This window comes from Microtus oregoni, unplaced genomic scaffold, assembly GCF_018167655.1.
Source record: "Microtus oregoni isolate MIOR12 unplaced genomic scaffold, Mior012 000062F_ref0000492, whole genome shotgun sequence".
In the NCBI taxonomy this organism is placed as follows: Eukaryota; Metazoa; Chordata; class Mammalia; order Rodentia; family Cricetidae; genus Microtus; species Microtus oregoni.
The window spans coordinates 5,233,021-5,259,849 of record NW_024543872.1 but is presented as its reverse complement, the minus strand read 5'-3'; the positions used below and the strand labels follow the sequence as shown (position 1 = coordinate 5,259,849).

At 43.7% G+C, this 26,829-nt stretch overlaps 1 protein-coding gene across 1 annotated transcript in view; it reads right to left on the bottom strand.

Moving 5' to 3' along the window:
* Nucleotides 1-713: 713 nt before the first annotated feature.
* Nucleotides 714-26,829, bottom strand: part of Fkbp9 (FKBP prolyl isomerase 9) — a 48,637-nt gene continuing 22,521 nt past the window's right edge. Inside the window, exons 5-10 of the mRNA XM_041640376.1 lie at nucleotides 25,624-25,813; nucleotides 21,758-21,903; nucleotides 12,811-12,997; nucleotides 7,824-7,969; nucleotides 4,946-5,109; nucleotides 714-2,095 (exon numbers count right to left, since the gene is read on the bottom strand). Coding sequence (XP_041496310.1) covers nucleotides 1,919-2,095; nucleotides 4,946-5,109; nucleotides 7,824-7,969; nucleotides 12,811-12,997; nucleotides 21,758-21,903; nucleotides 25,624-25,813 — 1,010 coding nt within the window. The 3' untranslated portion in view covers nucleotides 714-1,918. The remainder of the gene's footprint in view (nucleotides 2,096-4,945; nucleotides 5,110-7,823; nucleotides 7,970-12,810; nucleotides 12,998-21,757; nucleotides 21,904-25,623; nucleotides 25,814-26,829) is intronic.

Genomic DNA, 26,829 nt, shown 5'->3' with positions numbered 1-26,829 from the left:
GAGGGGGTCTTGCTATGTGACCTTCACTGGCCTGGTATTACCCACTCTGTAACCCTGGATGGCTTTGAACTCCAGACGCTTCTGCTTCACCCCTCAGCCCTCGAAGGTGCACACTTACCACCACATCCAGCTTTTTGATGTAGGTCCTGGGAACCAAACTTGGGTTCTCATGCTTGCATGGCAACAACTTCGCCAACTGAGTCATCGCCCCAAACTTCACTCTTCACAAATCGCCTGCTCCATGAGACCAACGTTTGAGAAACCCAGTCCCTGAGGCCCTTTCCTTCTGGCTTAGGTAGGGGTTCACCTAGTGGGAGCTGACAGCAGACACTAGACAGGACGGTGAGAGAGATGGTTTCTCCTTCACTTGGCAGCAGTGCCATCCAGGCTCGGGAAGGAGCTAGATGCCTCAACACATAAGTTCAGGCCGCTCTGCTCCAGCTGACTCACCTTAACCTCCAGTCCCAAGAATGGCAAACTGCCTCTAGCTGTTGCTAAGCAACCCTATCTCCACAGTATCTCACCAATTTCTGCGCCCCTAAGCCCTGCCCACTCCTGTAAGTAGTCCTTTTAAGTAGCTTATCTAGTGCGTCTCTTGCCATCCCCCCACCAGCTGTCCCAATCCTGTCGAGTTTTCATCAAGGGGGTTGGCTGCATACTGTATTCTATAAGATCCTCTCCATTTTCAAACAAAACACCACAGAGCCAGATGATATGATTCACCATTTTATATCATGAAAAAAAAATCAGTTTTCCAACATAAATTCCATTGAACAAGTGCACAGCATTTGCATGAACTCAGGGCAACATCAGTACAAAATAGTTTCAATTTGTAAAAAAAAAAAAAAAAAAGCCATTTCAAAAGGAAACCCTTGATTACTTCAAGGTAAATGCCAACACCGCTTGGGAACAGGACATAAGGCAGGAATATGGCTGCCACGTGGCATGGGAATGAGCTGGCCTGAATGTTATTGCTTTTCTACAGCAGGGGACCCCAAATTGCCCTCCAAAACACAAATAAGTGGGAAAAAAATGTCACCTTCATTTGTTGGGATAACCTTAGTCACAGTAAAATTTTCTGTTGGCTGGCCGGCAAGACCCAGCAATCAGCCCTACATGTATCTTACCTAACCGCAGGAACGCAGAGTGGAGAGAGCCCTTCAGGACAGTGTCGGGAAGATAGGATGTGCCAAGCACATAATCCTATAGAGCAAATATCAGCCAAATCCTCTCCTCGTGGGCTAAGACAGCTCCCATTTGATCTGTGGTTTTTCCTGTCCGGGAAGCTCCTGTTAACCTTCAAGTTACACGACTACCAATTGGAGGGCAGCCAGTGTAGTGAACTGGAAAAGCAGGAGATGGGGATTTGTAGGAAAGGTGACCAAGGGGTGGGGGTGTGGGGGGAGGTCACAGGGCCTGCTATCACCAGAGCAGGGCATTAAGAAGAGCACTGGCTGCTGTCTGGGAATCTTGCTGGAGCATTCATGCTCTCTATCTTTCTGCCCATGTAGTGGACATTTTTTCAAGACGCCAGCAAGATTTAAAAAAAAAAAAAAAAAGACTCAATCTCTAGGTAGACACCTGGTACTTCTGTTTCCTCCATGACAGCTATGTCTTCTGTAAAATAATGTTCCTTTAGTAACACAACTTCCCAGAAGACTCATAAATACAGTTCGGCAGTGCAGACCTTCCCATACCAAGGCCCTCTGCAGACTCTAATACTATCGCTGGAAATCCACCCAGCTGCTCACTCACCACGGACATCAACCCACCCCAATGTTTGCTCCAGGTACTACATGGCCCACCTACTATTTGCTAATGTCACACCCTCCTAGAAACCTTCACACTGACAGCACGCTCGGCCACAAAAGGTCACTTGGTGTCATGCACTCCTTGGCCCAAACTGGTTGTGTCTGGCTTACAGTTCATCATGTTTGGTTTCCTGGTCCTTGAGTTTAAATTCCTCAGCCGTGACCTTCCCATCTCCGTTCCGGTCCTGGTTGGTGAACATGTTCTTCACAATCATTTCAGCATTGAAACCCGGAGCCAGCTTCCCCTTGCCTGTCGCCACCTGGGCATGAATGTACTCTGAGAACTGGGGAGGGGACAGGACAAAAGTGAGAAATGGCAGAGCTGAGAACGCAGAGCCAAGCCTGAAGTATTGTGACATTAAAGTGAGGAGACTGTAAAGTAAGAGGCTGAGCTTCCAAACCAAATTGTCCTCAAGATCTACCGGCCCTGGGATTCTCTCCTGAGATGCAGATGCAAGTCCCTAGACTCGGGACTGGAGTGAAGGCTCAGCAGTTAAGAACACTTAGTTCCCAGCACTCATGTTGGGTTGCTCACAATCACCTCAAACTCCAGCCCCAGGGGATCTGATACTCTCCTCTGGACTCCTCCGGCATCTGTTAGATACATGTATATATTCCCACACACATAACCTTAAAAATAAAAATAATATTCAACAAATGTTTTTAAATTCCTTTACTGAAGGACCTCAAGTCCTTAGGACCCGGATATCCAATAAGCTTCTGCACTTTTAGCTTCCTACCTGAGGCTAACCAGTCTAAAAACAATGTTGCAGCCACGCATTCCTTCATTCACACTAAAAACCTACCATGTGCCAAGCATTCTAAATCATGGGACACGTCATAAAAACAAACCTGCCCTTGTGATACTGATATTCTACATGAATATAAGTAAATTACAATTTAAGTTACAAAATGTAATGAATGTTCCACCAAAGAGAGAGTAGAGAGAGCAAGGTAAGGTTAAATAGGGAGAGTGAAATTTGGGGGACAGAAAAGAACCTCTGGGGTTAGGGAGACTTGTACAAAGGCTTGAAGGAAGTCAGGGAATGGGCCAAACAGTTGTCAGTTGAGTCTGTTCCAAGCATAGAGAGAAGTTAGTTGGTTGAGATGCCCAGGTAGGAAGCCTGCCTGGGAGGTCCTCAGAACATGTACTGAACCATACAAAGTGACACCTGGTGAAGCGGTGGCAGCCAGCAGATAGGGCCCTGACAGCCCCAGAAAGGCCCTGGAGATGGGCCTCTGCAAGTTTGAGAAGGAAGTAGCGGTGACTGACTATCTGGAGAAGCTCAGGTTGAGGCTGGCTTAGGGTGGAGTTAGGATCAAGGTTCAATAAATGAAGACGTAAAGCAAGTGGTTGGATATATGGATGCAATGCGGGGAGATAAGCTGGGGCTAAGGCTCCCAATCTGGGATACTGGCAGACATTAACCCAAGGGGCGTGGTAACACTGAGACAGGGGGAAGGCAGAGAGAATAAGGAACACGGTCCAGGGTCCAGCCTGACACCCTCCCACAGGAAGACAGCAGAGAGGGGTCTGAGAAGAAATGTCCAACAAGCAGGCCTGATAGGAGCAAAAGGGGGTCCTGCAGGAGTGCACAGAAACAGTGCCAAAGAGACAGGACCAGAGGCAGTGGCACTGAGGTACAAAGGCTTGACAAGAGTGGCTTTAAAAAAGAATGGACGGGGCAGGAAAGATGGCTCAGTGCTTAAGAGTGCTGCCTACTCCTTCTGAGGACCTGAGTTTGTGAGGACCCACGTGGTGGCTCACGGCCATCTGTAACACCAATCCCAAGGCAACTGATACCCTCTCTGGCCTGCATGCATGTGGTACAGGCACACATGCAGGCAAAAAAAAAAAAAATCCATACACATAAAATGAAAATAAAGAATGAAAAGCTGCTCACAATGGGAAGCTAAAGTCCCAGCTACTTGGAAGGAAGATGCTTTGAACTTAGAATGGCTAGCCTGGGCAAGAGAGGAAGAACCCATCTCATAAAAACAAAATAAAGCCAGGCACAATGGTGCGTATCTGCATTTCCAGCTCTCAGAATAATGAGGAAGGAAGACCATGAGTTCAAGGCCAGCCTCAGAAAAACCTCCTCTCAAAACAAAAGAACAAATAAAAAATGCATATAATAAAAAAGCAAACAAACAACAACAACCAAAAAAAAATCACAGAGCAAAAGATAAAAGGGAAGTAGACAAGACAAGTCTTTTGCTGTAAAAGGATCAAAGAAATGAAAACTCTGGAAAAACATAACACAACATATAAAATAATCGTGCTGGGCATGATGGTGCATGCTTATCACCCCAACACAACACAAGACCACACGTTCAAGAGCAGCCTTGGCGACCCAGGGACACCATGTAGCAAACACAAAGGAGAATGGACAGAAGAAAACCAAAACCATGTGTGATAGTAAAAGGAACATTCCAGGCCCAGGAAAAGCTGATGGTGCAGGAAGACAGAGTTAAGACTGGAGCATGTGCTTGACGGAGCAAGTCATGAGCTCTAACTCCAGGCGCTGGGACAGCACAAAAGACTGCTGAGCTCCCCTAAGAAGCCACGGCCCTGGTCACACACTGGGTAGCTGAGACCTTCCATGGGCCACCACTTTCTCTGCAGGGTCTTCTAAAACAGTGGTTCTCAACTTTCCTAATGCTGTGACCTTTTAATACAGTTCATCATGCTGTGGTGACCCCCCAACCATGAAATTATTTTGTTGAGACTTCATAACTATAATTTTGCTACTGCTATGAATCATGATGTAAATGCCTGATGTGCAGGATATCTGACATGCGCCCCCATAGGGGTCGCGACCTACAGGTTGAGAACCATTGTTCTAAAACAAAAGCAGACCTCTCACTGGGCTGCTGTGAGGGCGGCAGCTGGAGAACATGTGTCCAGGAAGACCTGCCGCGAGCACCCAGTGACTGGGAACCAAATCCAGATCTGTGCATTTGAGATATCCCTACACCTCTCAGGAGCTCTGTTCCTGCACGTAGGAATGTGTGTGAAAGTCCTCAGTGCACACATGAGCTAGTTACCACCATCTGCAAGCCCATCCCTGTCCTCGGCACACCGAATGAACCCCTGAACAACCACTGAGCCTCCTCTTACAAAGGCCATTTACCTCCTCCAGGAGGACCTCCCCATTGCCATCCTTGTCGATCTCTTCAAAGAGGTTGGGAGACACTTCACCATTCCATATGAACATGTACCCCTCCGGCAGGCCAGAGACAAGCTCCAACAGCTCAATGTCAAACACCAGCACGGCACTGCCAGGCACCTCTCCATCTGTGCAATGAAACATAGCATGGTGTTAAACCACAGGCTGACCTGGTTGGGACCATCCACCCATGCTGCCCTCTGCGGTATCCAGCTGCCATACCCAAGGAGGCCACTTGGGTGGCCTAATTCCCAGCTAGTGACCCCTCACAGAGGCATGAGGCCAGCTTAAAGGAGGATGACCAGCATTTTTTTAAAGGCATAAGATAAGCCAGATCCCTGAATATCCCATACAGGAAGGATGTATGTCTTTTCATGAAACCGGAGTCTCAATTTATACACAAACTAAATGTAGAGGCTGGGGAGAGAGCCTGAGTTTAGTTCCCATTATCCATGTCAGGCATGGGCAGGCAAAACGGCTCACCAAACCTGAGTAAGATTCCCAGGACCAACATGGTAGGAGAAAACTTATGCCACAATCTGTCCTCTGACCTCCACACATATGTACACACACACACACACACACACACACACACACACTAAATGAATAAACGAATGAATGAATGAATGAATGTTCAATAAAACATTTAGCCCGGCACGGCGGCACACACTCATAACCCAGCGCTAGGGAAGCTGGGAAGAGGTAGAGACAGACAGGGTGCCTGAGCCCAGCCAGTCTGGCTTATTTAAGTCGCAGGCTAGTGCGAGACCCTGTCTCAAAGAACAAGGTGGATGGCACCTAAGGAAAGACACTCAGCATTGCCTTTTAGCTCCACACACGCAGACACATGCACTCACAAACACACGTGACCCACACAAACATGCACACGCGTAAATGAAACAATTCTATGTTTATGCGGAACACAAAATGAAATACAGGATAAAATCCTTGGGTCACGTGTGTTGGCCAGGCCTGTAATCCTGGCACTTAGGAGGATGGGGTAAAAAGACTGAAAGTGTGAGGCCAGCCTGGGCTACACAGGAAAACGCTGCTTCTGAAAACCAAAAAAGTAACAACCATAGGAAAAGTGTTTCTTGCTTTATTCTTTGGTAAAAACAAAACATTTGAAAGCCACTGGAAGGGATAACAGTTGTGGAACCTTTTCTTCCTTTTGAGGTGCCAGAGACCAAGCCACGGCCTCCGTATGTTCAGCCAGCACTCTGTCACTGAAATGTACTCCCATCTCCAACTAGAGAATTTTAAGATAAATTTAAACTGCAGAACTTTAAGGACAACAACAATGCCTGAAAATTATATACAAGTCAAGGTTAATATATACAGTAAGACTCAAAAGAAGTACTATATGTATTAAAAATAAGTACTATAATTTTAAAAATTATAGATTAGTTTTGAAATTTGCTTTTTAGTTTTGGTGCTGGAGATTAAACCCAGAGCCTCATGCATGTCAAGCACAAGCTTCTCCACTAGTTATAGTCTATGTTACATACAGTGTATAATATAATTATATGTCCTAAGAAAAGTCATAAAGGACACACAGCTTTTGAAACATTTCTTCTGAGATAAGTGAAAAGAGCAGGCAGTAACTGATCTATTTTGAAATTTCTTTTAGTTTGGGTTTTTGGTTTTATTTGTTTGTTTTTGTTTTGTGAGACAGGGTTTGATGTGGGAGTGTCATATATCAATCTGTTGATTTCATTGGTTAAGCAATAAAGAAACTGCTTGGCCCTGTGGGTGGAGTAAACAGAACAAAATGCTGGGAGGAAGAGGAAGTGAGGTCAGACTCCACAGCTCTCCTCTCGGGAGCAGACGCCTGGGAGGGACGCCATGCTCCCGGCTCCTGGGCAGACACACGCGATGAAGCTCCGACCCAGGCCCGGTAAGCGCACCTAGCTGTGCTACATAGAATATTAGAAATGGGCTAGTCCAGGTGAGAGAGTTAGCCTAGAAGAGGCTAGATAGAAATGAGCCAAGCAGTGATTAAAAGAATACAGTGTCCGTGTAATTATTTCGGGGTATAAGCTAGCCGAGCAGGCGGCCAGGGTGCTGGGAACGCAGCCCCGCCGCTCCTATTACTACAAGGGTTTCTCTGTATAACAGCCCTGTCTGTCCTAAAATTCCCTCTGTATACCAGTCTGGCCTCAAACTCACAGAGATCCACCTGCCTCGACCTCCAAAGTCCTGTGATTAAAGGCATGAGCCACCACTGCCTGGCATGTTTTTTTGGTTTGGGTTTTTTTTTTTTTATTTTTTTTTAAAGAAAAAGAAAATCAACCCAGTATGTCAAACACTTTTACAAACTGGCACCCTTCAGTACCAGCTGTCTGCAGTGTACACACCATAAAGGAATGTTCTGGAACCATGAAGTAATAAAGTAAAATGTACTCCTGCAAGGATGCAGCAGCCGGCTTTTCCAGAGCATAAAAGCAGTCTCTAGCGTACAGCATCTTCTCTGACTTACAGGCAACAGAACAGTGAACAGCAATGGCCTTTAGCACTCTACCTGGTGCAGGAAATAGTTCCGAAGAAGCAGGCAGCCTGACCCCAAATCACCCAGACCCCTCCTCTGAGGCCTGGCAGATGAACCTGCAGACCACTGGTGTGTTTTCTTGAAGACTGACCTTTCTAAAGCAGTCAGGGGCAGTGACACTCACGGGGTCTTTAAACAAAAATGCTCAAAACTTAAAACAGGAAAAAAAAAACCACAAACCTCACCAACTCTGCAGTTTTAACATAGAAGCGACATCTATGGCTCTAATTATGGCACCAAAGGCCCAAAGTTTAGATAGGGAATTTCCCAGCAGTCCTGAACACCATCACTTACCCACACCGGCCTCTCCATAGCCCAGATGGGGCGGAATGATCACCGTTCGTTTCTCTCCCACACACATCTCTCTGAGACCCATGTCCATGCCCAGCACGACCTGTCCAGATCCCAGCACAATGTTGTAAGTTTTGCCCAAGTTCCACCTGAAAAAGAGAAGAAATGAATGAGGGCCCTCCATGGTGATGGAGGGTGTTCTACTCAACACACACAGTCCTGAGGAAATGTCAGACAGACCCATGGCAGGTCACGCTGCAAAACGACCAGCCCGCCCATTTCTAAACTGTCAAAGACATGAAAACCAAGACAAAATGGCCATTCCACAGTATAGGAGCACACTGGTTTGGGAACTTACTGCTCTGAGGGATCCTACAGGAATTCTGGTAAAAAGGAAGTAGAAGCAATGAGCGACATGGATATATTCCTGGTGACGGCTGGCTCTCCAGCGGCTCCAGGGAGTAAGTTCTTTATATCTAGGTAGGCATTTATGAGAGTGTAGACTATATAATGTAGTTAGGAGCCTGGATTTGATTTTATTTATTGCTGATTTATTTAGAAACAGTGGGTAGTCCAGGATAGCCTTGAAATCACCATGTAGTCCAGGATGACCTCAAACTCCTGATCCTGTTGCCTCAGACTTCCAAGTGCTAGCACTGCAGGCAAAAACCAGGCTGAAGCCAGGCGGTGGTGGTGCACACCTTTTCACAGCATTTGGGAGGCAGAGGCAGGCAGATATCTGTGAGTTCGAGGCCAGCCTGGTCTACAAGAGCTAGTTCCAGGACAGGCCCCAAAGCTACAGAGAAACCCAGTCTCAAAAAAAAAACAAAAACAAAAAAAAAAAAACACACAAAAATGGCAGAGGAAAATGGCTTTTAGGTTCAAGGCCTGAAGTAGAACCCTGGTGTTCAGCTAGGAGGTAGCCCAGCCATTAAGACCACTTAAGTATACTGGCTCTGCTATTTTATTTACCCTGGGAAATGTAATCTTGGTTTCTTTGTCTACCATGTAGAGATAATAATTGTCGATAATAAATAAGCTTAACATAGTAGAAAGCAAAGAAAAGGGTATAAGACACTACGATCTATACAGTCTCCAACTCCCAAGATCCCAATGAGAGTTTCATTGACCACGAAGTTCAGGGATCCTGGGGACCCCGCTGAGAAGTTGGCCCCATAGCCTCAGCCATGACTGAAAATCAATCATTGCTTCAAAAGCTACAGCACTCCTGCTACTTCCCAAAGGCTAATGACGGCTGTCACATTCTTCATTCCCTTGGTGCCCGTCACCAGGTGGTGACAAGGAGCAGATGTCTCCAGAGGGTTACAGCCTCCCAGCCTCCACAGGCCAGGACTGCCACTTCCTTCCCTCCTTCCCAAGGCCGGCTGATGTTCAGAATCCAGCAAACCCAAGATGACCCCTGTGCTTACCCTACCTAGGAAGAAAATGACCCAAAGGCAGCACTGGCACGGGACATTCTCAGGAGAGGCCTGCCGAGGAGCCAGCACCTCTGACCTACTGGCTGTCAAGCCTTTGTGCACACTGCCTCTCTCTGGTCCCAGCTGGAAGCAATACAGGTCTCTGAGGCTTAGAGAATATCCAAGACCTTGCTGACCCCATAACAAACACCCCATTGAAACACAGAGACAGTAAGAAAACCCTCTAAGCAAACAACTCCATTATTTCTTTTCTTTGGGGTCTACTTCTGTTTACTTACTTATTTTGTGGGATTGTCAAAAGCCACCCTCATTCCTCTTTGTTCTCCCACCCCTGCCCCGCAGGCTTCCTGCTTCCTGTCCTGAGTCCCCTCAGCGCTCTCGCTCCTTTCCCAGTCTCGCACTGAAATCTCCAAGTCTTCTGGAAATAGGCATTGTGCTTAAGTCACCTAAGAGAAGGGAACCTCAGTTGAGAAAATACCTCCATGAGATCTGGCTGCAGACGAGCCTATATATACAACATTCTGCATTCTCTTAATTCCTGAAAGATGGGAGAGGACCCAGGCCATTGTGGGTGATGCCATCCCTGGGATGGTGGTTTTGTGTTCTCTAAGAAAGCAGGCTGAGCGAGCCATGGGGAAGCAAGCCTGTAACACACACACACACACACACACACACACACACACACACACACACCATGGCTGTTGGGAACATGAAGATCCTGGCGCCCACTGATTTCCAGGGAACCCAGGAATGTTAAGAACCCAGGGTTGTTCATTCAAAGCGAAGGATGTTTTTCCAGAAAGCCAGGAACTGGAAGTGATTAATAGCCTGGTGATCTGCATTATCTGTTGGGCCATACAAAGCTCCTACAACTGGGACAGGAAGATGGCCAGCAATCTAAATGACTCTTATAGTCAGGGGCTCCCCAAGCTCCCACAACCAGGACTGGAGATACCTAATAGTCTAAGTGACCCTTACACTATCTGTATAGCCAGAGGTTCCCTCAAGCTCCACAACCAGGACCAGAGGTGGCTAATAGCCCAAATGACCTCTACACTCTCTGTATGACCAAGACCAGGCCTCCTTAGGCCTTTAAGCTAGTACATGTATCTCTAGAACCCATATTCTTGAAAAATATGGCATGTACCCTGAATCAGGTTTCTATGTAACAATGCTTCTTTGTGTACCAGAAATTGTACTACACTAGGAAACCTTTTTTTCCAGATTATACTGTGTCTAAATTAGTTGGGAATAAACTGCCTAATATCAGACTCCCTGAAGTCTTGATTCAGGGTGACAATGTCAATCTTAACTGACGTTTTCATTCCCATCTATCCGTAAGTTCACTTCCCTGCTGGGATACCTGCAGGGTTCCCCTCAAATGGCCTCTGCATCGTCTCCTGCCTCCAGGTCCTTGCCCAGTTTGAGTTCCCATCCTGACCTCCTTCAATGATGAAGCCAAATAAGCCCTTTCCTCCCCAAGTTGCTTCTATCATGGTGACATGCTTCATCACCACAGTGGAAACCCTAGTCTATTGTACCCACGTAGGGTTTGAGGTGGCACGAGGAAGGCAGGTGCCTGCCGCCTTCCCATAATTCCTTTATGTGTAACTTCACGCACTAAAGAGACCAGGAAGCATGTGTGGCCATCCACATATTGCTCTGCCTGTGGATTTCCACGGGACACAGATGACGCCCAAGGCACAAAGCGAAGACTCCCTGCATCCTATGGCTCCCACTCATTAAGAATACGGTGATTCCACCAAACACAACAGAGAGCAGGAACTATTGCTCACCCTCGCTTCCCGTTCTTGGTGTGCACAGCAGAGCAGGGATGGTAGCAGAGACTTCCACTGTGCTAACCTTCTGAGCATTTTCACGAGTGTGAGCTAGCTAATCATTCCCACTAACTCTGAATACTTCCATAACCAGTGGCTGGCCTGTGATAAGCCATATCTCCGTGAATCTGGGCCACCAAAGTTAAGGATATATTTCATTAATTAATTCTAAAATGTGGACTTTCCCCCTGACACACACATCTTAACATCTCTGTGATTATGACAGCTAGAGCATCATTACTTCCTGGAAAAATACTTTTGTGTTCTTAGAGATAGATAAAATAGTATGTCATTCCAACAATGAATGAGCTTTTGATTTGATGAAATAACTCTAGATGTACCAGCATGCAGGACCTTGTCAGGTTCTCAGAGCTAGAAGGCTGAGGGACAGGTAAAAGAGAGGCACCTCCATGCCCAGAACAAACTGCAACCCTTACTTATATGAAGGAAACTCTTTGTGCTCCCAAACTCTGGGCTCAGGGATCTGAATTAGGCTCAACACAAAAGTGGATGTTCCCATACAGAAATATAAAGTCTGAAGATGATCCTTTCCCAGACAGAAGACAGGCTTCACTTCCAGACTCACTGAGACTTGGGGTCACAGGGTTACTTTATTTTATGATTTCCAGGTTGCTTCTATCACCTAACATTTATAAAATGATCCTTTGTGTTTCAGATACTGAACAAAAGAAAAAAAATCACTAAGCAAACCAGGTGCCCCTAAAGTATTCAGATCATAACAGACACAAAAATAAGTTAAAGCCAGGAGATGAAAACAGAGTATGTAAGGAGACAGACAAAGGAGGAGCAGTGATTCCTACCACGAATTCAGGGATGTTTTTGAAATCAGGAAGGACATGTAAGTAGGGACAAATGTTCACCAGCAGAAAGGCCAAGCAGTCTGCAGCCTGTGCCACTGTGCAGGGTGGGACCCCAGTGAGGACACAGTTTCTGTAGCAGACTAAGACAAAAAAAAAAGTCCCGTGTACCTCACTCTAACACTCGCTCTTACTTGTTGTTGAGATATTTGATCTTTCTGTGAAACTCCGAGACTGTGTTAATAAAATTAATCTTGGATTAGGGGGCATAGCCAGTAACTAGTTGATAAGAATTAGCCATAGAGAAGACGGAGGACCCAGGAGGACGGAGAGATGCATAAGAAGGAGTAAGGAGGGACTCAGAATGTTATGAGCCTTTTTGGTTTGGGGCGGGAGGAGAGATGCTCTCTTGCTGAGTGTCCAGCTAAAAAGGAAGGTCAGCTGGTTGCTTCGCAGCTTCTCTGATCTAGCAGGTTTTCACCCCAACATCTGACTCCCGGGTCTTTATTGGTAAATAAAACATCTTAGATAAAAACAACACACTTAAGGGTCTCACAATGTATCTGTATTTGACTTTAACTTTCTATCTTCTATTGCAGCTTTCCAAGCAACAGAATTACAAGTGTATGTCACTACATCTGGCTCCAAGGGTTTAGTTATTAAACATATATCTGACTTTGAGAAAGAGAGTTCCACCAGGTAAGAAACAGTCTAGAGCCAGGAAGATCTTCAGTAGGGAACTCTCAGAATGATACACTGAACACTAAGAAGTCTTACACTACACACCAGGGAGGGTTGGACCAAGAAACCCCTACCCAGTATCTGATGAAGAGAGGAAGATAGTGAGAACTACTATCCAAAGCTCCCTCCACATCTGGTTCCCAGGTACCCTTACGTGGAGTCCAGCAGAGTCCCATCCAGGAGCGAGGCATTGTAGTGGTATTTCAGGTAATCCCCCTTCTTACTCAGCACAGAGCAATCAGGAGGCTTGTAATGGGACGTGATGCTGATGGAATCTGAAGGGTTGTGGAAGTCAATCACATGGATGTCAAACACCAGCACAGCTGAGCCAGGAATATTCCCTAAAGAGGAGACACAGGGAATCAATGGACAAGTCCACCAAGCTACAGCACACTTGCCTCCCCAGTACTGGCAGGTGCAAGGAACCCAGGGGCCCAGGCATGAAATTAAAGGGGCACTAGAAAAAAAGAAGCCAAAAGGAATGTCAGACGTAATCTAATCTTCATTTTGCACTTGAAAAAAAAAAACTGAGGCACAGTTGATAAGAGTCATGAAACTAATGATGAGTACAACTTGAATTCAGTCCACTGCCCCAATTACTAAGCAAGAAAAGAGGCATGGCTCAGTGAAACATAGGTCAGAAAACTCAAGTCTATGCCAATGAAGGCTCGCCCTGTCCCAACAGAAGAGGCAGCATAGGAAATGAACTGTAGGATATCGTAGGTCAGTGTCCAACCTACTACTCAAGAAAAGCAAAACTGTCATAGGCTTCATAAAAGAAACACAGACTGTACCATGCATATCCCTTGGGTTAGCATACCAGAATCAAAAAGTATCTAAAATGCATCCAGCTTGTTCCACACAGGGTGGACATAATCAGGCCTGGCACAAATAAAGCAATCAGATGAGTGCCTGGTATTTAATAAGCACCCACTGCTTATATATATATTTGTGAATACTTGACATATTCTTCTATTTTCAATATACAAATGGGAAAACATGGGCACAATTTGAGGTTTGCCCAAAGTTAAGAGTTATGGAGAAATTTGTGTCTTTACCCTAAGACACAGCTGTGGCTGTCACTGCTGCATTTGTGGAATTTTGTGGTTTTATAACAGGTCTTGTCAAAGCATCTGCACCCGCAGTGTGACTCCACCAAGAACCATGAAGTGGTAAGCTCCACTGAAGCTGAGCAGGGCTGGAGAGACAGCTTTGCAGTTAAGAGCACGTGTTGCTTTTGAAGAGGCCCTGAGTTCCATTCCCAGCACCACATAGTGGCTCACATCCATCTCTAACTCTGGTTCCAAGGAAACCAATGCCCTTTTCTGGCCTTCTCAGGCATTTCACACATACGGCACACATACATGCATGAGAGCAGACACTCACTGATATAAAATAAATAAATCTTTTTAAAACAGAATAAAACTGAAGTTAATAACTGAGGTCAGATCTCCAGCCAGTTCCCTATTTAACTTCAACTCAGACCTTGTTTGCCAAAGTAGTTGGGCGAAGGAGTTTCTTTTATTATCAATCATGAGTTTGGTCACTGGCCAGACGGCCTCTGGGCAGTTACAGCGTAAAGAGTAATAATGACTTTTGCTCTTGAGATCGGGTATCTCTTGGCTTAGTGATGAGACTCCAGTTAGGATCAGGATCTCTATGTGTTCATTTGTCCCCAAACCCCCACCTGTGCGGGAGTCTATGATCATCTCCTGTGCAAAGGATCCCTGAATCAAAGGTGGCTCTTCAGGACAGCTACTGATAAAGTTATAACAAAAAACATTGATGATAAATAAACGGTCTTTTGGAAGAAGCTGTAGGCAAGACAGTTGTAAGTTAGTGATGGCAGGGCCGCATGTTGACCAGAACTGCTCAGTTACAGGTACCTCTCTCCCTCTCCTTAAACCTCAGCCTCATGCCACTAAAGATGGATATAGGGGAAGCGGGTTTTCAGGCCACTTCATCTGTCCAGGGTGACCACTCAAGTCAATCCCATTGTTTCTCATCAATTATTATCTCTTTCCTTGGTTTATTGGGGATGAGGCTGAACCTAACTTCCAAGGGCTTCCGGAGCTTTAACCTGAATGACTTCAGCAACATTGTGAATATACTTAATTTCTCTGTAGGCTTAAAAATAGTTAAAATGGTGTGTGTGTTTTTCCCTTCTCACTCATAAGTGGCTTTTAGACATAAAGTTAAAAAAAAAAAAATCCTAACCCCAGAGAACCTAGATAACAAAGAGGATCCTAAGAGAGACATATATGGATCTAATCGACAAGGGAAGTAGAAAAAGACAAGATCTCCTGAGTAAATTGAGAGCATGAAGATCATGGGAGAGGGTAGAAGGAGAGGAGGACGGGAGGGAAGCAGAGAAAAATATATAGCTCAATAAAAACGATTTAAAAAGAGGAAGTTATGGAACTACTATATATCTTGACTATGGTAGACAATGATTCTCCACATATGATAAAATTAGTAAACCTAGAGAAATGTGAATAAGATCAGTGGATTTGATCTATATATATCCTTGTATGAGATACTTATACTATGATTTTATTAACATGACCACTAAGGAAACTAAGTAAAGGAGGACACCTATTATTCTATAATGAATCAACAATTATCTTAACAAAAATCCAATCAAACAAAAAATGGTTAAAATGGGAAAGGCACGCACCACTATTTCTTTACTCCCAGCACTCGGGAGACAAAAGCAAGCAGACAAGCCAGTTTAAGGCCAGCTTGATCTATATAGAAAATCCCAAACCAGACAGTGTCTCAAAAAAAAAATCAAATAATGTAATTTTCCACCTCTGAATACAAAAAAAAATTTAAGGTATATCTAAAAAAAAATCACATCAGAACCTTAAAAATGTCAGCAGCAGTAGGGAGGCAGAGGCAGGAAAATTTTGAGACACAGAGTGTTTCAAAAAGAAAAATTAAAATGTGAGTGCCTGGGCCTGATGCTGGGATGTTAACAGTGGTCACAATCTTTTCTGAATTGAAAAGAAGGTAAACACAGAGGCTTGGCCCACTGCCACTCAATCCCCTAGAAATTACAGGTGATTCTCACTGCACCAACATTCGAGGACCTATGGGCCAGAAAAGGGCCAGGGATTTCTTTTCCTAGGTGACTGTGTTTAAGAAAAACTATGGTTGGGCATGGTGGCGCATGCCTTTAACCACAGAACTCAGGAGACAGAGGCAGGCAGATCTCTGTGAATTCTAGGTCAGCCTGGTCTACATAGCACTAGGCCAGTCAGATCTACATAGCAAGTTCCGAGCCACACGGATACACAGTGAGACACTGTTTAAAAAAAAAAAAAAACACAAGAAAAAAGACTATATTGATGGCATGTGATTGACTAACCTTTCTCAGACATAGTCATAAGTATGCAGACACCAAACTTGACTAATGTAAATAAAATGCCCCCTGCATGATGCACTGGAAAACAGAGCCTTCTACAGAAGAAAACGAAGTAAGTTTGAAATCTGTGCATTCCCAGGATCTGCTCCTAGCTTGCCAAGCACTCTGCTGATGACTAAGGCAACTTCTTTGGCACAGACATCTTGGTCAGTTGAGAGACAGACACACACCCACTCAGTGAACACTGTATTAGCACTAGGCTTGCTTGTCAGGCTCTAGGAAGTTAATGTGGGTCAGTCTCCCAGGTGCCCAGTTAACTCAGAGACACAAACATCCTAGTGAGGGCATCAATGAGGATCTAGGCTCTGTGTGGGCAGGGAGTTATTGTTGCTCTTATTCTCTGATGGGTTCCTAACACCCAAGCAGAACATGGGCGTGGAATGACTTTAATGCATCTTCGACAGACCAGAAAATGGGAGTTCCCTCACCTGTAAAACCAGAGGACAGACCTTGAACCCTAAGGATTAGTCTTGAGCCCACAAAGAGCCAGTTAAGGCTGACGACAAAGGCTGCTAGTAGGCTGTCTGTCTGTCCCAGCAGAAAGCTCTACTTCCTGGCAGTTACTAATTCCCTTTGAGATCTCTAGAACTTCTGGTTTGAATTCTCAGTTCACTACATATGGAAACCAACAAGCCGCTGCCCAATGGGGACACAGACACATTAGAAAGTTCTAGGCCTGATTGTGGCTCCAATGGTGACATTAAGCAAAAAACTCAACTTTTATGGGTCTTACTATCTTATATACACAGTGATTATGATAACACTTTCTGTTGTGTATGGTCATGTTGTGTAAGTACACAGACACACATATACAGGCCAGAGGGCAAATTCTGGTGTTGTGCCATGAACACTGTTGATTTTTCTGTGGGTTTTGTTTGTTTTATTCTTTTAAGACATGGTCTCCCTACTGTTCTTGAACTCAGCAAGTCATCTAGACTCACTCAGGGAGCCCCAGAGATCCACGTGTCTCTGCCTCCTTGGTGCACACACCAATACCGCCATATCTGGCTGTCCTATGTGGGCATTATGGAACAAACATCTGGTCTTCAAGTTTATATGACAAGTCTTATTATAGTAACACTGCCCACAGCTGTTTCCAGTTTTCAGTGAGCTTTTGTGCAAGCAGTCCCAGAGGGCTCGGGGAAAAGGTTCAGTCAGCAAAGTGCCTGCCACACAAGCATGACAAGTTGAATTCAGATCTCCAGAACACGTAAAACTCTGGGCACAGACTGCATGCCTGTAATCGTAGCCTGAAGCTCATTTAGCCTGAACTGAATGGATGAGCTGTGGGTTCAGAGAAACTCGGTCTGAAAAAAATAAAGGGAAGGGCAATCAAGAAAAGACACCTGACATCAACCCCAGGCCTCCACCCAATGTGCACACACACACATATACAACAACAACACACACACACAACCCCAGACACAAGCGAGCAAAACAGCAATTATTTTGCTCACTCTCTTTTTCCCTAAAAAGTGCTTAAAAGATAGTAAACCAGCAAACCAGATAGAAGCTTCCTTCTCTAACAAGAAAGCTGTACTTCAGAGCTGCAAACTTCAAAGTGTCCTCAATCCAGAGCTGTCCTTGAGGAACACAGCAAAACAGAAAAGACCAGAATGACTCCAGAAGTCCCACTCTGGTTTGCTAACCCTACAGGTGACACGCTATAACAGAACAAAATGTTGGTAGACGCTGTGAGCTCCATCAGGGGCTCATTGCTGACAATCTTACTGAGACCTCAGTAGTGCCCGGCACTCCCGTGTGCTAAGAGGAATCTACAAGCTAGGCAGAGCTGCACCCTACGTGTTTCTGGACCAGTGCTCCAGGGATCAGCATGTAACCATCCCCAAAAGTCACTGAGAGCTAAGCCAGAGCAATGATGCAGTACCCCCCCATTCCCACCCTCACCCCCACACAAGAGAGATGTGGGGTGTCCTTCTGGTCTGGGTGGCAGGGAAACGAAAGCACAGTCTCCGTTTACACAACACCTACAGTTTACACTTCAACATGGGATTCAGGATGGAGCAGCCTCTTGCTCATAACATTTATGATTCTTTGGAAGTTTCCCAAAGCCTCATTTAATTCTGTGCAGACCTCGGTCTCATACTTGATGGAGAGCCAAAAGGAAAAAATAGTTTAAGCAAATGGTTTTCATCTGTGTGTTCTTTTTTTTTTAAGACAGGAAGGATCATTCCTCAAGTCATAATGAAATAAGAACACTCAGAAACTACCTGCTTCTATGTATGGATGACCAGAACTAAAACCTGGCAGAGTGTAAAACAGTAGTATCAAAACACTAAACGGGACAGGAAGCAAGGCCCATTTTACCTATTAATTTATTTACTTATTCATTTATTCATTCATTTAGTTCATTGCAGAGGACTGAACCCAGGGCCTCATGTATACTAAGCAAGCATTTTTACCACTGTATACTCCCCCATCTTTTTTCTCTCTCCTTCTGTCTCTGTCTCTATCTTTCTCTCTCTCTCCCTCTCTCTATCTCTATCTCTCTATCTCTATCTCTCTCTGGAACAGGGTCTCATGTAGCACAGATTGGCCTCAAAGTCACTATCAGCTTAGCGGTTTGAATGAGAATGATGCCATAGGCTCATATATTTGAATGCTTGGCCCCAGGTGGGTGAAACCGTTTGAGAAGGATCAGAAGGCACAACCTTGTTGGAGGATGTGAGTCAGTAGGGGCAGGCTTTAAGGTTTCAAAAGCCCATGCCATTCCTAGTTGATTCTTTCTGCCTCCTACATACAGACCTAAGCCCTTAGCTATTCATGCCACCATGCTTTCTATGCCGCTGCTCTGCCATCATGGACTCCAACCCTCTGAAACTGTAAGCCTAAAATAAATGCTTCTCCGAGTTGCCTTGGTCACCGTGTCTTATCACAGCAACAGAAAGTAACTAGGACACTGAGCATACCCTCTGACTCCTAAGTCTCCTACCTTGGCCTGTCCCGAGTGCTGGGGTGAGAGAACACATTGCCACATCTGGCTCCAGCTCATATTTCTTTAGGTATGATCCTTTATGGCCCAGAAAAATCAGAGGAGTTTAAGTCAGAGAGAAAAATTGCTTCTCAACTCAACTGTACCCTCTAGTTTCTAATCAGCTTGATGCATCTTGGATCCTCTGTGAGGAAATCTCCAGAGAAAATTTTCAAGATCCATATTATATGTGAATAGAAGTCAGAAGAGGGTTAACAAAGTGAATATATTCCGCCAATGAGATCAGCCTGAATTCCAGCAGTAAAAGGAATATAAGCCCATGCTAAAAAAAAAAAAAAAAAAAAAAAGAAAAAGAAAAGAAAAAAAAACTGCATCAACTATCCCTAGGGAAGTCAAGCAACTCAGCAAAAACTAATGCAAGAGATGGAAATGCAGTAACAAAAACAAAAATCAACATGATTTCAAGTATACTATATAGCTATCAAAAGTATCTGTTGACAGGGTAGAGAGATGGCTTGGCAATATTAAAGGTTAATAATAAATACCTGTTGACATATAAAACTGTTAACAACAAACTGGAAGAAGGGGTTTTCAACACAGTATGATAGGAAGATAATGTCTTTCGGGATATGTGAGTGTGGGTAGACGTCTCCTTATTCTTCCTCTCTTTGATAAAGGGCCTACCTAGGTAGCCCAGGCTGGACTTGAATTCTCCTGCCTCCCGAAAGCCATGAATATAGATACATACGTGCCCCATACTTAGTACATACATTTCTTTTAACTTAGAGATATAGACAGATACACCCAAAAGTACAGAAATATCTACTACTGGGATAACAAATTACATCAAATTTGGGGACTTGCAATCACAAACACTGAGCTGGTGGGGGTGGGGGGAGAAGCCAACAGAGAAGCACTTGCCTAGGATGCAAAGGGTCCTAGGCTCCATGACCAGCACTGTAAAAGAGAGAGAGAAGGGAAGGGGAAGATAGAGGAGAGCAAGGGAGGCAACAGGAAGAGACAAGGAGACGACAAGCAAACAGACACAGCTCTGGAAGTCAGAGGCACCGGCAGGGGCATGCTCCTTCTGGAGGCCTCAGAAGAAAGAGTTTCCTTGTCCTGTACATCGTGTCCTGTCTCCTCCCCACCCCAACCAAATGCAACCCACATCAGTGACCACAACCACATCCCCAGTCTCAGCCAAGCTTAGTTAGCTTCTCATCCAGCTCACATCCTGCCTCCCGCAAAGACACTCAAAGCATTCATTTCAGGGCCATCTGAATAACCCAGAACACCATCCCTGCTTCAAGGTCCTTAATCACACCAGAATATACCCTTTGAATAAAGAAATATTCAGAGGTTCATGGACACGTTTTAATGTAATATGCCTACCACAGTAGCACTAACTTCTCATGGTGTGATTTAGGGATGTTGGAGGTCTTAATCTTCTCTAATCCTAAAAATAAAATACACTTTGGCATCTATTTTTGTCTGTTTTTTTGTTATGATTTGTTTTTTGTTTATTTGTTTTTGTTTTTGAAACAAGGTCCCATTTAGCTCAGGCTAGCCTCAAATTTCTTACATAGCCAGAATAGCTACGAATTCCTGACTCTCCTGCTTCCACCTCCAAAGTGTTGGGATTGCAGTCACATGCCACATGCTTAGCTATTCCTATGAAGCGTTGGGATTGCAGGCACATGCCACCATGCTGAGCTATTTCTACGAAGTGTTGGGATTGCAGGCACATGCCACCATGCTGAGCTATTTCTACGAAGCGTTGGGATTGCAGGCACATGCCACATGCTGAGCTATTTCTACAACTTTTTAAAGGAAGTTTGCTCCTAAGGTGACAAAATGTCCCTGGAATTAAGGTTCTAGCTACACGACTCACTAAATTTGCTAATGCTGCCAAATTGTACAGTTATATAGGGGGATTTCTTAGTGTGCAAAATAAAAACCAAAAGGAGGGGGGAGAGAATAAAGTTACACTTACTTTCAAACCACTTTATTTAAAATAAATAAATAAATATAAAGGCAGTTAAAATAGAGTAAAATGTTGGGACTGCAGAGATGACCCATCAGTTAAGAACACTGGCTACTCTTCAAAAAGACCCAGTTCAGCTCCTAGCATCAACACGGCAGCTCATAACTGTCTTTAACTCTAGTTGCAGGGGATCCAGTATCCTCTCCTGGCCTCTTCAGACAATACATACATAGTACACTTACATACGTGCAGGTGAAATACTCATACAGGTAAAATAAAAATAAATAAATATATTGTATATAACATATAAGCATACACAGATAGAATCATAGATAGAGTAAAATATTAATAATTGGTCAAACAAAGTAAAATTCACTGTAAATAAATAATATATATTATATAAATTTATATATTTATATATATTATTTATATTTATATAAATAAATATATTGTATATAACATATAAGCATACATAGATAGAATCATAGATAGAGGAGTAAAATATTAATAATTGGTCAAACAAAGTAGAATTCACTGTGCAACCCTTTCAACACTGGTGTAGATTTTAAATTTTTCAGAAACGAAAATGGGTAGGGCACACAGTTGCCACCAAACAGCTCTAGAATGACAGGCATCAGTGGAACGGAGTCTTAACACTGCATCTGGCTTCCTTGTTTTGTCTCTGACCTAAGCAATGTGGAAGCAGCCAGTTAGTGAGGAGGGCAGGTAATACACACCTCTTCCTTCTTCTCCATAGCCCAGGTGGGGAGGGACCACAATCCTTCGCCTCTCTCCAATGCAAACACCAAGTAAGCCTTCATCCATCCCAGGAATCACATAGCCCTGCCCAATGTACGTGTCAAAGGTGTGGTTCCGTGAGTAGCTAAGAAAGAAGGAAAGGGTGAGGTCATTCATAAGGGACACCCACAGAAGCTGTGGAAATTACTCACAGCCCAAGAACGTGTTCCCCTGGAATGGGGAGCATGTGGGCACCTGCAGAAACAACATGCTATACTGACGATGTGTATGACCACATTATAAAAGGCATGGGAGTGAGAGAAGCAGCCACATAAAGCAGAGCTGATGGGAGTTGCCTATCTCCTTCCCAGTTCCCTTTCGTCCTGGTACTAACAGTTCTCTCCTCCATCTTTCTTTTGAAATCAACTCAATACTATGAGTCTTCCTCTGCTTTTTCCCTTCCCACTCATACCCACAGCAGAGCACAAGAAGTACTATCAGTGTTTCCTAACTCCTAAAGTAAGTATTGTCTAAACAATGACGGCGTTTCGTTGATCACGTAATTTCACAGTGGGCCTTCCCTTTGACAGCAATTGTTTTGGGAGACAGTACTTTTCTCCCTAGTCATACTGGACTAAGTCTGGTGCCCTTAGCACAATTCTAGCAGACAAACGTGACACCTCGAGTTATGGAAGCTCAGGCCCTCTTGAGCACTGCGGACACTTCCACTGAAAAGAACAAAAACAAAAACAAAACCTAAGCCCAGATGCACAGGTCCCAGTGTTAAAACATAAGGACTGTGTAAAACAAATACAGCCTGACTCCATCAAGAATTGCCAACTCCACAGGATGGCCCCACGTAGAAAATGAATCCGATGAAATCCCAGGCAAAGAATTCAAAAGAATAATTAATTATAAGTATATTCAGGGAAATCAAACAGAATACAAACTCATGAATTAATAGAGAACAGAAATAAATAAGTGAAATAAGAAAGTCACATAAAAGTGAAATTTAATAAAGAGAAATATTGAGGAGCCAAAGAGATGGCTCAATGGTTAAGAGAGAAGACCCAAATTCAAATGAGTTTGCAACATCCAGAGCAGCGGCCTAAACCTTCAGGTACCTCCAGCTCCACGGGAATGTGGCCTCTGCAGATACCTGCGCGTACGTGTACATAATGTGCACACCAACACACATACATACATACACACATACATACATACATACATACATACATGTGATTTTTAACAATACTGAAAAAATCAAAACTGAAATACTGGAAATGACAATTTCAGGAAGTTCTGTAAGTTGGGGAGACTCACCAGCAGAGTAGCTCAACAGGAGGACAGAGTGGCCAAGCTTAAAGACAAGGAGGAATTGTAATATTCAGACAACAACAAAGACAGACTATGCAGTAGAATATGAATAGAATAGTCAAGATCTATGGAATATAATTTAAAACCCAAATCTAGGCACAGAAAAAGGAGAAGAATTTCATGTTCAAGGCGCAAAAAAAAAAAAAAAAAAAAAAAAAAAAACATTTTCAATAAAATCATAGCAGAAATTTTCCCAACTCTAGGGGCAAAGGTCCCCAGAATAGGTTGCACTTAGAATGCCAATTAGGCAAGACCAGAGAACTTTCCCAAGCCATACTTACAATCAAAACACTAAATATACAGAACAATAAAAATGCAAACAGAGGAAAATGCTTTCAACCCATAAAAGGGTTAATTTCTTCAAATCAATAAGGACAAATTAAATGCCAGCAATATAAAAATAGGCAAAAATAATAATAAAGGATATCTAAATAAATATTTGGAAACAGTAACCAAAGAACTTCAGGTTAAAATCATAGGTATGATTTTTCTCTTGAAATTTACCAAAGTTTAACTTGCTTTGTTTTGTGTTTTGAGATCAGGCTAGCATCAAAACTTGAGAAAAATCCTCCTGCCTTCCAAGTGCTAGGGTTGAAAACATAAGCAATCAAACCTGGTTCTTACTTCTAAATGATACCCAGAGAATGTATATCAAAACCTATAAAAATATACGTAAGAGAGTAGACAGGAAATTAGAAACTGACATGATTCTATTTCAATTAAGAATACATTAAAATTAAACACACACACACTTACATATAAGCTTTGACCCAAGTATGTTTGGAAACATACTTGAAGACTTAGGTGCAAAAATAATTAAAACTCTTAAATGCCAAAGAGTAGTAAAACCATAAATGAGACCATAAATGGTCCCAAAAAAGAATTGATACCCAAGTTTAGAACAAAATCTATTATGTTAGAACAGGCGAGATAACACTGTACTCAAATTGGAAACTATGCAAGACCTGCAGAAACAATAGTTCCATCGTGTGGGCAAAAATCTAGTATGCCCAGAAAATAATTTGCCCACATCCTTCCTTCCCTCTCTTCCTTCAACAGGGCAATCCCTATGTTGTCCAACATCTGAGCTCAAGTAATCCTCCTGCTTCAAACTCCCAATTAGCTGGGAACACAGGCACATACCACTCTACTAGGACCACCTTGAGTTCAGGAGTTCAAGATCAGTATAATCTAGGCCACTTCAAAAAATAAAAAAAAAAAAAAGGCTTGGGTTTTCACTCAGTGTGAAATGAAGGGGTTCAATCCAAAATTATAAACTTTCAAAAGAATGAAGAGCAAGAGAAGGGAGGAGAGAAGTGGAAGAGGGGGGAGAAGAAAGATGATAGGGGAAAGAAAAGAAAGAGTAAGAGAAACACTTATAGAATGGTTACATTGGGGCTAGGCAGATGGCTCGATAGTTAAGAGTACCGGTTCCTCTTGCAGAGGACATGTTCAGTTCCCAGCACCCACATGGTAGCTCACAACCATCCCGAACCCTAGTGCCAAGAGGTCTAATGACTTCTTCTGACCTCTGTGGACACCGGGCACACATGAAATACACATACATAAATGCAGGCAAAACACTCACATACATAAAATAAATAGATCTTAATTAATTAAAATTGTTAATGTTAAAGACTAGAACAAATGATGTAAGCAGACAGCTACATTGATTATCTTAATTTATTACTTCGTTTTACTTTGAACCATGTGACTATTTTTCATTTGAAAAATTTAATAAAAAAATGTAGACGAGATCTTAAGACTAAGAAGGATGAGTTATCCCAATAAAAGTAATACCATAAAAAAGTCCCCCTTTGATGCTTCGGATACATAAACAAATGAGAAGTCTATTACGTCAGAGACAGGAGGTTCTGTCACCACTTGTTTATAGGAAGCTAAAGGAGTGGTTTCAAAACTAGCCTGCCACCTGAATGAACAAGACATGCCGCAGCTTGCCAAGGGCATTTTGCACTGACGCCATCTGCGCTGATGATGGGGCAGTGCAATTACCCTCTGCAGCATCCACTCAGAAGGGAGCTGAAGGCGCCCAGCAGCTCCTCCAGCTGGTCGTACCATCTGAACCATCTCAGACCATGTAGAAACAAGGGATAAACTGAAGCTGATGTTCGGAGAGCTCCAACATTAGCCAGTGTGGGGAAGCTAGGGTACCACAGAGAGCTGGTTCTTTGTCCACTGTATCTCTGTGACCTCGCTTCTGACCACGCCACATCTGTGAGTCTACAGTGGGGTTCAGAGTCAGAAGGAATATAACGGGTGTCTAGGGTAAGCCCCACCTGTTGTCTTTCAAGACATGTAAATCAGGAAACCCTTGTAAACCACCTAGGAACAAATTCAGAATCTGAAAAGAGAGACCTGTACTCAGGTTAAAATATGAGTCAGCACTGGTAGAATTATTAACCCATGGCCAACGGTGCCAGCTGCACTTCACTGAGCTGTTCTGGTGAGGGGAAAGTAGTTTCCTTACCTGGAATCAAAGAGGGTGCCATCCAGAAGCGTGCCATTGTAATGATACCTGAGGAAGTCCCCACTCTGACTTCTGCGCTCACAGTTCTCGGGGACTACCTTGTTCTCGATGGAAATACTGTCCTTGGGGTTATGGAGGTCCAACAACGCAACGTCAAAGACGAGGGACGCCTGCCCAGGAATGTCTTTCCCTGGAGAGAAATGGAAGAACGACTCATTCCAGACACAGAATGTGGGAGGTGCTTTAGCCAATACTCATGCCCTCTATGTGGGTATTCCTCATTCCTTAAAGCTTCCCAGAACCTGGGTTGTTGTCTAACAATGGGCTAGTGGGTATAGCACACAGCCTGACCGCACACTACACCACCACACGCATGCTTCAGATGCTCGCACTGCAATGATCTCTGTAGGCAGCATGCACCCACACGGAAACCCAAATCCATGCCTCCTGTGGGTTCTGTCTGCACAAATGCATTGTAAACATTCAAATGTGCAAATTCCAAACCTGTGACTTTGCTCTGGAAAACACTATACATACAGTCTTGTTCTTTCAAACCAAGAGCCACTTTTTAAATAAGTTCTTTATCCAAAACAAAACATAAATAAACAGAAGTTTGATGACAAACAAAAGGTGATACAAACGATCTAAAAATAGTTTTTACATCTTTTCTATCTCATTTCTGCACGGTACTGCTACTCCTGGATGTTTCTAAGACAGGATGTGCTGGACACAGCCTACCCTCTGTATTCAAGGGTTTCAAATCCATGGGTTCAGTCAACCTCCGAGCACAAATATTGAAGACAAAAAGCTATGTCTGTAAAACAAGACATGGTGGAACACAAGTGCATTCCCAGCACTGGGGACTAGAGGATGATGAGAACTCAAGGTTATCCGCAGCTACATGATGAATTCAAGGCCAGCCTGCACTAAATTAGACCTTTTTCGGAAAATTAAAAAATTATATCTGTACTAAAAACATATACTTCTACTTTTTCCATTACTCTCTAAACTATACTAAATGACAATTATTTGTGTATGTAGTATAGCCGTTGTATGTATAGCAGGTTCCCCCAGAACTGAAATATTCCCGCCAGGAGTGGGAAGACTCGGGAGGTAAACAAACCACATATTTTATGCTTTTGGATAAAGAGAATAAAAGGACGTTTCTTTGGCATCTTCTAGACACTACAGGACTGATGCATATAT